At 45.7% G+C, this 12370-nt stretch overlaps 1 protein-coding gene across 1 annotated transcript in view; it reads left to right on the forward strand.

The window, feature by feature from the left end:
* Positions 1–8888: 8888 nt before the first annotated feature.
* LOC309559444 (major histocompatibility complex class I-related gene protein-like) overlaps positions 8889–12370 on the forward strand; it is a gene marked incomplete at its 3' end in the record, with an annotated part of 74689 nt that continues 71207 nt past the window's right edge. The window contains exon 1 of the mRNA XM_082262703.1: positions 8889–8940. Coding sequence (XP_082118829.1) covers positions 8913–8940 — 28 coding nt within the window. The 5' untranslated portion in view covers positions 8889–8912. The remainder of the gene's footprint in view (positions 8941–12370) is intronic.

The raw sequence follows: 12370 nt of genomic DNA on the forward strand, positions 1-12370 counted from the left end.
ACACATGCCCCCCTCTAATGGTGCCCTCACTCACCAGAAATCTCTCCCCTCAATGGAGTAATCTGCATTCACAGCTCCATCTGGCTGTATATGGATTTCCAGGGCCAGCCAGGCAGACCACACTTTCCTAAGTTTTAAAGGGAGATCCATCCAAAGTATTGGTCAGAGGATATTATAGGGGGATCCATCCAAGATGACAATAAGGAGATGTTGTGGTATATAGGGAACAAACTCTTCAGAGAAAGGGAATTGAATAAGACGCGCAGCCACTCATTAAAACTAGAAGAAAAGCGGTTTAACCTTAAAATACGTAGGGGGTTCTTTACTGTTAGAGCGGTAAGGGTGTGGAATTCTCTTCCACAAGCAGTGGTATCAGCAGGGAGCATCGATAGTTTCAAAAAAACTATTAGATGGGCACCTTGAAGACCACAACATACAGGGGTATACAATGTACAACATACAGGGGTATACAATGTACAACATACAGGGGTATAGAATGTACTGTTAACAGCAAACACACACACACATCATAGGTTGAACTGGATGGACTGATGTCTTTTTTCAACCTCCCAAACTATGTAACTATGTGGAAGGGATATCCTGTCTTGAATTATAGTGCAGGGCTTACAACCATTATCTCATGGATAGAGCCGCCTTGTCTGCAGTTTGATTCAAAAAATATCAGGTGGTGGTGACACCAATTATATGTAGCATCCTCCTAGGTAGGTGCTAGGTAAAAGCATTGTTTGCTCCATCTGCTTATCAGGGGAGCCTGATCAGTAGTTTTGCCTCTTACATGTGTCCATGTGCAATTCACTTGGTCTGAGGGAGTGTCCCCACTGTGTCCATTAGGGGAGCATGTTGGACAGTGGAGGAAACCCAGCCAGTGACACACAGGCTTTTGTGGCTGTCTCAGTGGGAGGGCACAAGTGCAGTGCATCCTGGGTTTGGTCATAAAAGCCAAGGGCACATGTGACAGGGGTCTTTGGGCGGGGAGCCATGTCTCAGGAGGAGGGTGACGGCTGTCTCTCCTCCTGTCGGTGTGAAGGGTGGTCACGGGCAGTCGGCCTAGTGGACCAGGAGGTCCAGTGGATGCTGACCAGGGAGCTCAAGGCAGAGCAACCTGAGGAAAAACAGTGTCTGTGAGTACCAGGGAGCTTTCCGGGGGTCTGCCCAGGAAGGGGACTACTCCAGTGAGGGTCAGTGGACAAGAGCTAGCACACACAGCAAGTGAGAAATGGGGTGCCAAGTTTAGGACCCTGAAGGTTCAACACAACAGGATCATTTTCACTATCTTCACTTCAGTGGCAGAGTGAAGCAGCGGCCTTGCCGCACACTCTACAGGTAGATGTCCTCTACATTATGCATAGTTAGAGTTGGAGTATCCCACTCATCCCTTCTCCCATCCAAGTTCTAAAATAAAACACAAAAACCAAATCCCTGGACTGTTCATTGTCTGAGCCAAGTGTTAAAATGATAAGATTTTATGGACTGTTGCTACGGGTAACCCAGGGGAATCCATTCTTAGCAGCTCGCTGGGGGGCAGTGCTACATATAGATGGAGCCTGCAGTTGTTTTCAGGAGAGATATATAAATTGGTATATATCTCTCTCTATTCTCAACACAGAATATCTCCTCTATGGACTGCCAGCAACCTCAAGTGTAGAGTAACCAGATCCTAATGCCAGAAAACACACTGGAACGCATTGAAAACGCATGTGCATTCAGAAACGCATTTGGATCTCAAAATTGTGGTGTCAACCAGCCCTGAATCTATAACACAAAGTGCATACAGTACCTGCAAAACTTTTAAAATCCAACTAATAAAATGTTTATCGTACGTCAACACAACGTCTGATTTTTGTTTCATTAGTACAGTTTTCGTCTGAAAAAAATGGTAAGAGCAAGACTAGGCATGCTCAGAGACGAAAGAATACATACAAAGCAATCCAACACATGACATCACTTCTGAAGTAGAATTCTGTCATACGGGAAAATTCGTATGAAAATAACCTCTTCACTTTCCACATCAGACTAGCATGCCACAAAAAACGGGAGACAGATCGTTCGATAATCTGATGGTGTGTACGAGGTTTAAGGCTCCATTCACACCTGAGCGTATCGTTTTCAGGCGTTTTTTTTTGGATGTTTTTCAGGCGTTTTTTTTGGGCGTTTTGCAGTTTTTTCCAGGCATTTTTTAAGCGTTTTTTTGTAGCTGTTCTACCTGTAGGTCTTTTTTTTTTTTCTTTTTTCTCTGTCACTAAGGTGTGCTATAAAGGCAAAACAGACAAACTTTATGTAAACTCGATTATGGTTGCTATAAATACTTATATGCTCTCTGTTTTTCCTAGGTACTTCTTTACAGACATGTGCAAGAGAGAATAAGCACATCACACCAGGTATGTCTTATAAAATTCATCAAATTGATCAAAATGATTAAAATTGGATATAAAACGTAATGCCATTGTTTCTCCAACTAGAATCTGAGATATTGATTGAGCCGTACAAAGCTTGGCTGTCATTTTCCTGCTGAGTTGTTGTTGTTCCTGTCAGAGTCGGCATTCTAAATCAGAGAGATCGTCAACTGCCAGAAATACGTTATATTCACAGGTATTTATAATTTCTATTATCCCTACCACACCCTCACATATCATAGGCTCCATTCACACCTGAGCGTATCATTTTCTGGCTTTTTTCAGGCGTTTTTTTGCAGGTGTTTGGAGGCAGGCATTGACATCTAACAAAAACGCTTGTAATCTGCCAAAAAAGAAGCTCATGTACTTTTTTGAGCTCCAGGCATTTTGATTCAGGCGACAAAACGCTCAGATGTGAACAGGGGCCATTGAAATTAAAGGGATTTTGCTTGTTGAGCGTTTTGAGTCTTCAGAGATGAGCTTTTTACGAGCTGCAAAACACTCAGGTGTGAACAGGGCCTTAAGCTGGATAAACAATATCCAACTTTTGTGGTTAGATTTCCTTCAGATTTACCTTTTCTATGTAGTGTAAGGGCCTGCCAGATTGCATACAAATTGAAAGTGTTTAGGTTTGACCTCATATTATATGGTTTTGGTAAGTCTGAAGGAAAAAGTCTTCAGAAAATCTTATAGTGTGTATGGCCCACTAGCCTTGGAGGCTCAGGGAGAGTATTCATGTAGAGCAGCTATTCTGTTTCAAAGTTCCCACCAACACATCCTCTTCCTCTGCGGGAATTGGAGTGAGGGGGGAGGAGCAGGAGTAGATCGAGGCTTTATGCTCTCCCGTTTGTGCAGAGGGATTGGAGGGTGGGACTGGACAGACTGGGCTCTGTGAGAATGTCAGAGCCACGCAGCCATGACACATGAAACCAGCATATGCTTCTGGCGCAGGGGTTGATTACGGTGTGCCCGGGCACCCCGGCACGCCCCCTGCACATGGCATGCAGCCTATCCCTTTGGGCTCATGCACACTGCCGCTCAAAAAAAAAAAAGCTGCTTTTACAGGCATTTGAGCTTTTATTTCAGCTTGAAGAAGTGTGTGCTTCTTTGGGCTCTTTTGCGTGTATTTATTGAACTTATTTGAGCTCATTTGAGCTTCTTTGAGCATGCGCTATTTTTTCACACACCCTCCCCGCAGCTTATTTTTCCTTTTTTTTTTTTTTTTTTTTCCTTTTTTGTGAGTGTTTTTAAGGTTCTTTGAGCTTTTCATGCTCTTTCACACTTTTTTGCGTGTTTTTGGACACTTATGGCCCATACACACGTGCAGATTATCTGCAGACTTTTGTCTGCAGACTTACCAAAACCATATAATATGAGGTCAAACCTAAACATTTTCAATTTGTATGCAATCCGGCAGGCCCTTGCACTACATAGAAAAGGTAAATCTGCAGACAAAAGTCTGCAGATAATCTGCACGTGTGTATGGGGCATTAGCTTAAAAGCTCCTCTCAAAAATGCGAGTCAATTTAAGAAGGCGTTCCTAGCAACAACTCGTTATGTATAAGATTGTAGAAGGCTGCACAAGGCATGAATGGGCAACAAGACTATCAGCAAGAAGCTTGGGGAGAAGAAGTCAACTGTTGGAGCGATTATTCGCAAATGGCAGAAATACAAAATACCCATTAATTGAATTCAGTCTGGAGCTCCATGGAAGATTTTTGCCTCATGGGGTAAGGATTACCATGAGAAAAGTGAGGATCAGCGCAGAACTACACAGGAGGAGTTTGCGAATGATCTCAAGGCAGTTGGGACCACAGTCACCAAACAAACCATTGTTAATACAACACGCCGCCATGTATTGAAATCCTGCAAGGTCCCCCTCCTCAAGAAGGCACATGTATAGGCCCATCTGAAGCTTGCCAATGAACATCTAAATAACTCAGAGAAGGATTGAGAGTAAGCCCTGTACACACGAGTAGAAATTTGGCTGGGAAATTTTGTCCGACGACCGATCTGCCGATTTTTGGCTTGTTAGCATGGTGCTTCCGACAACCGACTGCGACTTTTCGGCCGAAAAAATCCTGGTGTGCAGGCTATATAATTTTTGTCGACCGTCAAAAAACGTTTGATTTTCGTCTCATTAGTACAGATTTCGATGGGGAAAAATCTTATGAGCAAGACTAGGCATGCTCAGAGATGAAAGAACACAAAGAAATCCAACACATGACGTCACTTCTGAAGTAGAATTCTGTCCTACAGGAAAATTCGTGTGCAGTCTAGAGCACATTCCAACCAGCAAACACCACTCTGGACAAAAGACGGACGACCGGTCGGCGGAAATTCGTTGCGTGTGTATGGGGCTTAAGTGCTGTGATTAGATGAGACCAAAATTAAGCTCTTTGGCATTAACTCGACTCGTCGTGTTTGGTGGAGGAATAATGCTGACTATGACCCTAAGAACACCATCCCTACAGTCAAGCACAGAGGTGGAAACATTTATCTGCTGAAGGTACAGGCTGGCTTTGCTGCATTGAGGAGCTAATGGATGGGGTCAAATGTTGTAAAATGTTGGCTGAAAACCTTCTTCCCTTAGCCAGCACACTGAAGATGGGTCGTGGGTGGGTTTTCCAGCATGACAATGACCCAAAACATTCCACCAAGGCAACAAAGGAGTGGCTTGAGAAGAAGCACATTAAGGTCATGGAGTGGCCAGATCTTAATCCTATGGAACATTTATGGAGGGAGCCTGAAACTTTGAGTTGCCAAGCGACAGCCAAGAAACCTTTAGGATTTAGAGAAGATCTGTAAAGAAGAGTGGACCAAAATCCCTCCCGAGATGCGTGCATGCGAGATGCTCATCCATGTCTTTATGGACCTTGGTGCACTGGTCCAAATCATTTGGTGGAGTGGGGATTATTATTATTATCGTACAGGATTTATATAGTGCCAACAGTTTGCGCAGCGCTTTACAATATAAAGGGAGGCAATACACCAACAGTACAATCCAAAACAAGAAGGTTAGAAGGCCCCTGCTCCTACGAGCTTATGGTGTGGGGTTGCTGTTCAGGTGTTGGGTTTGGCCCCTTAGTTCAAGTGAAGGGAACTCTTAAGGCATCAGCATACCAAGACAGTTTGGACAATTTCATGCTCCCAACTTTGTAGGAACAGTTTGGGGATGGCCCCTTCGTGTTCCAACATGACTGCACACCAGTGCACAAAGCATAGTTACATAGTAGATGAGGTTGAATAAAGACAATAGTCCATCCAGTTCAACCTGTGTAGGTGTGTGTGTATCTGTAATCATCTCACATAGCCCTGAATGTTCTGATCCTTGAGATGTACGTCTAATAGTCTTTGCAAGGTCCATAAAGACATGGATGAGCAAGTTTGGGGTGGAGGAACTTGACTGGTCTGCACAGAGTCCTGACCTCAACCCGATAAAACACCTTCGGAATGAATTAGAGCGGAGACTGCGAGCCAAGCCTTCTCATCCAACATCAGTGCCAGACCTCACAAATGCACTTCTGGAAGAATGGTCAAACATTTCCATAGACACACTTCTAAACATTGTGGAAGCCTTCCTAGAAGAGTTGAAGCTGTTATAGCTGCAAAGGGCGCGCCAACTCAATATTGAACCCTACGGACTAAGACTGGGCTGCCAATAAAGTTTATGTGTGTAAAGGCAGGCGTCGCAATACTTTTGGTAATATAGTGTATGTGAACCCCACCTAAAGGTGGAGGAAGGAGTTGATAAGCCAACATAAAATTGTAATATTTAGCTTGAGCAATTGTGCAATATATTCTACATGACTTTCTTAGTAAATTAAATAAAAGTAGCCTGAAATATGTTTGAAAAAAAAGTTTATAAATCTCTAAAAAAAGAATATAACCAGGATACTAATATAAAATAATTCAGAGTTATTTAAATAAAAATATTTTATTCCTTTATTTTTTGGTCTTGACCATATATAATATATCTGCTTGCTGACCGTTCCACACAGATATACTGCTGCAGGGTGGCCGCTCTGTCTTGGATCGCATATTTGGTTTGTGATCAGTGCTTCCGGGTCAGGGGCCCACCTCCCTGGCCGGGCTGTTATTCGTTACAGCACAAGCAGATCAGTGGGTCCAGGCCAATGATTGATCGCCCAGGCCCACTGATCGACTACATCATTCAGGGGGAAGGAGCTCTGTGTTGTAAATAACACAGAGCTCTGAACACTGACATGCAATCTTGTGGAGCAAGCAAGATTGCTTAGTAAAAGCATACACCATATGCATAAGCCATATAACCATAAGCATATAACATACACAGTAAACATAGGCACTCATTTAATCTCTTGAATCATTAGTACAGTGCCAGTGTACATTATTATCACTGATCACTGTATTAGTGTCACTATTGATGTCAGTGTTAGTCTACCCTCCAGCCAGCATCAGCTAGTGTCAGATTGGCCGCCACACTATCATAGTCACTCCATAAGTAGCTGATCACCACCATTACTAGCATATTAAAAATAAATAAAAATTCCAGTATGTATACCCGACGCTATAACTTTCACACAAACCCAAAAATTTACACTTGCTTGGAATTTTTTTTTTACCAAAGACATGTAGCAAAAGACATTTTGGCCTAAATTCATGAATAAATTAGATATTTAAAAACATTTTATTGAATAGGTTTTATAGCAGAAAGTAATATATATATATATATATATATATATATATATATATATATATATATATATATATATACATCCAATTTTTTTTCAAAACGTACTGTCTTTTTTTGTTTATATTGCGAAAAAATAAAAACCCAGTAGTGGTCAAACACCACCAAAATAAAGTTCTATTTGTGTGAAAAAAATGAAAACGTTTAATTTGGGTACCAGTTAAAGTAGCGCAGTGCTGAATAGCAAAAAATGCCCTTGCCATGAAGAGGGTAAAACCTTCCAGAGGTCAAGCGGATATTATTATTATTATACAGGATTTATATAGCGCCAACAGTTTGCGCAGCGCTTTACAATGTGAGGGAAGACAATACAGTTACGATACAATTCAAAACAGGAGGAACTAGAGGGCCCTGCTCGTTAGAGCTTACAATCTCTAGAAGGGAGGGTCAAGTGAAACAAAAGGCAATAACCGTGGGGGGTGGGCTGATGGAGAAAATGGAGGTACATTTGTTAGGTGTGGGTAGGATAGGCTTCTCTGAAGAGGAGGGTTTTCAGAGATCGCCTTAAAGCTAATAAAGTAGGAGATAATCAGACAGATAAAGGTAAGGAGTTCCACAGGATTGGAGAGGCTCTGGAAAAGTCCTGGAGGCGAGCATGGGAGGAGGTGACAAGGGAGTTAAGCCTCGTACACACACGTCGAAAATTGGCAGGGAATTTTCGTCCGACGACCGATCTGCCGATTTTCGGCTTGTTAGTATGATGCTTCCGACAACCGACTCCGACTTTTCGGCCGAAAAAAATCTGGTGTGCAGGCTATACAATTTTTGTCCGCCGTCAAAACACGGCCGATTTTCGTGCAGTCAGTACGGATTTCGACAGGGAAAAATCTTATGAGCAAGAATGGGCATGCTCAGTCAAGAAAGAACACAAAGAAAGCAAACCAACACATGACATCACTTCTGAAGTAGAATTTTGTCAGGCGAGAAAACTCGTGTGCAGTCTAGGCACATTCCAACCAACAAAACACAACTCTGGACAAAAGACGGACGATCGGTCGGCCGATTATCGTTGAGTGTGTACTAGGCTTTAGAGAGCAGGAGGTTTTGAGAGGAACGAAGAGAGCGATTAGGTTGGTATTTTGAGACTAGGCTAGTGATGTAGCTGGGGGCTAAGCTGTGGATTGCTTTGTAAGATGTTGTAAGTATTCTGAATTTAATGGGTGAGCGGAAGCCAGTGGAGGGCTTGACAGAGGAGCAGCAGACACTGAGTGTTATAGAAAATGTAAAGAAAAGCACTATGCATTTTCCTTGAGGAATGACTGCTTAGGGGGGGAGTTACTAAAACTGGAGCACTCACAATCTGGAGCAGCTGTGCATGGTAGCCAATCAGCTTCTAACTTTAGCTTGTTCAATTAAGCTTTGGCAATAAGCCCCCGTTCACATCAGGGCGATTTGACATGCCATATCGCAGCCTATTGCCTGCAAATGCACTGTCCGACTTTGCGGCGCCGCACCGATTCCCAAAAGTAGTTCCTGCACTACTTATGGCAACTTCGGGGGCAACTTTTATAGACATCTGTGCATGAACCCGTACAGATGTCTTTCAAATCCCCCCCCCCCCCCCGAACTCACAATGAACTGAGGGTTTAAAATTGCACGAGTTCCGCTGAATGTGAACGAGGGCGAAGAAAACCTGGAAGCTGATTGGTTTCCATGCACAGCTGCACCAGATTTTGCACCATGTAATTTTAGTATATAACACCCATAGTGTTCTAAATAAACTCATTCCATTCTGGATCTTTGTTTACAGGTTGTACCTTATAGAGATGGAGCCTGATGTTTGTTTCGAACCATGTAAGTAGAGTTACATCTATTACCTTTATCATTAGGACTCTCTGTTCTACTATAGCAAAATTATTTGTTTCTTCTTTTGATTTTTTTTTTAACTTCTACCAGAAACCTGATGTTCACAAGAGGGGGTGCAGTGTGATGTTTTTAATCTTGAAACAAATCTGCTGCAAACCTCAAACTTGCACTGCACTTATTTGCAAAGAGAATATGCAAGGCATCTTGTGTTTCTCTTACGTCCTCCGACAGTCGCCGCCTCTAAGTCATCACTATTGGGTATTGACTTCCGCTCCGCAGGAGTAGCTAGGCATAAGACTTAGTCAAAAGAACAAAGGCATTTGCACATATACACACCCATGGGGGCTGTCCCACTAGGTCAATACCCCCCTGCAGTGACCACTCCCAACTCAGTTTCTTTCTGCCTAGCGTCAGGAGTAGTTAGGCTTCCCTGTGCTGGGGCTACAGTCTCAGCCTATCTAATCTTTTTTTATTTGATTTTCTTTTGAAAATGTCAGTTTTTCCTTACTTTACTAGCTGTTGATTTTGTCAGCTTTAGTTTTTAGTGGACTCTTCGGAAGAAGATGGATTCATGCGGTGCTGGGATTCGGACTGACCGCCCTGGTTCTCCAGGGCAGAGGGTCAGATGGACCCCCAGCCCACCATCGAGCGTTCAGCCGTGGTTCGTCCTGGCACTATGAATGACCAATCCCTGCTCGCAGTAGGGATGCAGCCGTGAGGTGGCTACCTCACTGGACACATCTGCAATGCTGCAGTGTCATGTCCCTGGCTAACGGCATTCCCTGTCAGATGAGGACAGCGGCTTTCCGTTCTGAGAGGCTCCCCATGCCATCTGGTACAGGTGAGTACTTCTGTGTGGGGCCTTTGTCTGGGGTGGCAGTCCTGTGTTGCTGTGTGATCCCCATGTCTGTGCCATGTGTGACTCCCTGCTGCGGTCCCTGTGGGGATCGCTTGTACATGCGCTGCCGTGCTGTGTGTTTTTGGAGGTCCCCTCCCTGTCTCACTTTGGTGTTTGTGGGGGGTGCAGACTGTGTGTGTGGCGGCCGCTGCGGGGTAAAACCGCGCGGTCCGCCATTTTAGGTGTGGGCAAGCATGTTTGGTTTCACTATGGGCAATACTACATGCGGTTTTGGCGCCATCCGCCGCCATTTTGCGGTGGCAGAACGATCGTTCCGACCGCATGTTTGGTGGCCATTTTGGCGGAGCCTTCCATTCAGTCCTATGGGGCAGCCGTTTTCCCTGAGTCATGCAGCTTATAGTTCAGCCTACTCTGACAGCACTTCCTTTTCCTCTGAAGCAGCGACATCGGTGGTAACACTCTGTGGGGCTCTGCAGACTATCTCTCTCAATTACCTTCTGTATTGTAATTTCCGACTCAGTTTTTTCTTCTCCTGTTTGGGGGTCTTTGTCACTGTATCTGTAGCAGTGGGCTGCGCACTCCGCAGCGGTTTTAAAGGGGCAGTACAAAATTTATTGCACTGTTGTTTCATCTTGGGCAATGGATTCTCAGGACAGCATATTCCCCTCAGCTCTGGTGGCCCCTCCAAGACCTGATTTGGCCGCTGTAGTGGCGACCTTGGTGTCCAATATGGAAATGCTGATGGCTGAACGTGCTGCTAGGAAGAGACCCGGATTATCTATCTCTTCTGATTCAGATGGTGATATGGCTGCTGCGGCGAGCGTGCCCTTTTCAGGGTCTCGCTCATCCTTAGACCCGCTGGGGTCTGAGGGGGAGGCAGAGGTGGAGGGGGTTGATACTTCCTCCCCAGGGTCGCCCGAAGAGCATGCGACCATGGATGAATTGATAGATTCTGTTAAGGAAACACTACATTTGGAGGATGAGCCCAATCCTCCGGGCATTGTGTCCTCATTTGGGACACACAGGAAACGCAAGTCGGGGCGGGTTTTTCCCTGTCCCGCTGAGTTTCATTACACTGTTAATGAAATGTGGCGCACTTTAAAACGTCCATTCCTGGTGCCTAGTCAGTTCAAATTGCTTTATCCCTTTGCACCGGCTACGGAATCGCGATGGTATGTGCCTCCACAGGTGGATCACACTGTGGCCGTGCTAAACAAGGCTACCTTGGTTCCTTCTGAGGATACCCCGGTTTTTCGGGATCCCACGGACCGGCGGGTTGGAGTCTCTAGCCCGTCATTCCTATACGGTGGTGGGCTCCTGGCTCAGACCCATTTTCGCGTCCGTTTTGGTGGCTGATTGGACTAAGGTGCTTAGGAGCAACCTCGTGTCTGATGCTGTTCCACCTGCCCGGCTGGATATGGTGGATCAAATTCACCAAGGAATCATGTATTTGTGCGATGCGGCCTTGAATGAGGCCCCTTTAGTAGCACGCCTGTCTAGTGTCTCGGTACTTAACCAGTGACTGATTTGGCTAAAGAGCTGGTCGGCTTACCAGTCTTTGCGGAAAACAGTGGCTGATTTTCCCTATGCTGGTTCTCGCCTTTTTGGCGAGGCATTGGATACCCTGGTGAAAGGCGTCACAGGGGGCAAGAGCACTTTGCTGCCCCAGAACCAGAAGAACAAGCCCTTTCGCGGCAAGCGGGGTTCTGCGTCTCGATCCCCCTCAGGGGTCCTTTCGTGCCTTTCGGAACCAATCCAAGGGCAAGCCCTTCAAAGCCCAGGGCAGCCAGAAGAAGCCCTGGACGGGCAAGCAGAAGTCCGGCAATGCCGGCTCGGCGGGTCAATCCGCCTCTGCCTGAAGGGGCGTCCTACCTGTTTCAGGGGTGGGGGGGAGGTTTCCTCCAACCTTGGCTGCTCCGAATTCCGGACAGGTGGGTTCAGGAAATCATTCGATCAGGGTACAAGATCGATTTCCTTTCCCGGCCGGCGGACAGATTTTTTCCCTCAAATCTTCATTTGCCTCCTGGGCGTCTGCAGGACCTGCATCAAGCGGTGCAGGACCTTCTTGCTCAGGGGGTGATCGTCCCGGTGCCTCATCGGGACAGGTTTTGGGGATTTTATTCCAATATGTTCACTGTGCCCAGAAAGGAGGGCAAAGTGCGTCCTATTCTGGACCTGAAAGCGCTGAACCGCTTTGTGCGCGTTCGGAAGTTCCGTATGGAGTCTCTCCTCTCGGTGGTGGCCTCCCTGAATCCAGGGGAATTCCTGGCCTCGATAGATCTGAAAGATGCGTACCTGCACGTCCCCATTTTCGAGGGTCATCAGCGGTACCTTCGCTTTGCTATCGCAGAGGACCACTATCAGTTTGCGGCGTTACCTTTCAGTCTCGCTTCGGCTCCAAGGGTATTTAGTGCTGGCGCCTGTTCTGGGCCTGTTAAGGGCACAGGGCGTTGCGGTCTTGGGTTACCTGGACGATCTCCTTCTGAGATAGAGTGTCAGCCAGGACCTACTGCGCAATCTGTCCACCACGGTGCAGACGCTACAGGAGTTCGGATGGAC

The sequence above is a fragment of the Pelophylax lessonae genome, assembly GCF_965119305.1.
Source record: "Pelophylax lessonae genome assembly, chromosome: 7".
Taxonomy (NCBI): Eukaryota; Metazoa; Chordata; class Amphibia; order Anura; family Ranidae; genus Pelophylax; species Pelophylax lessonae.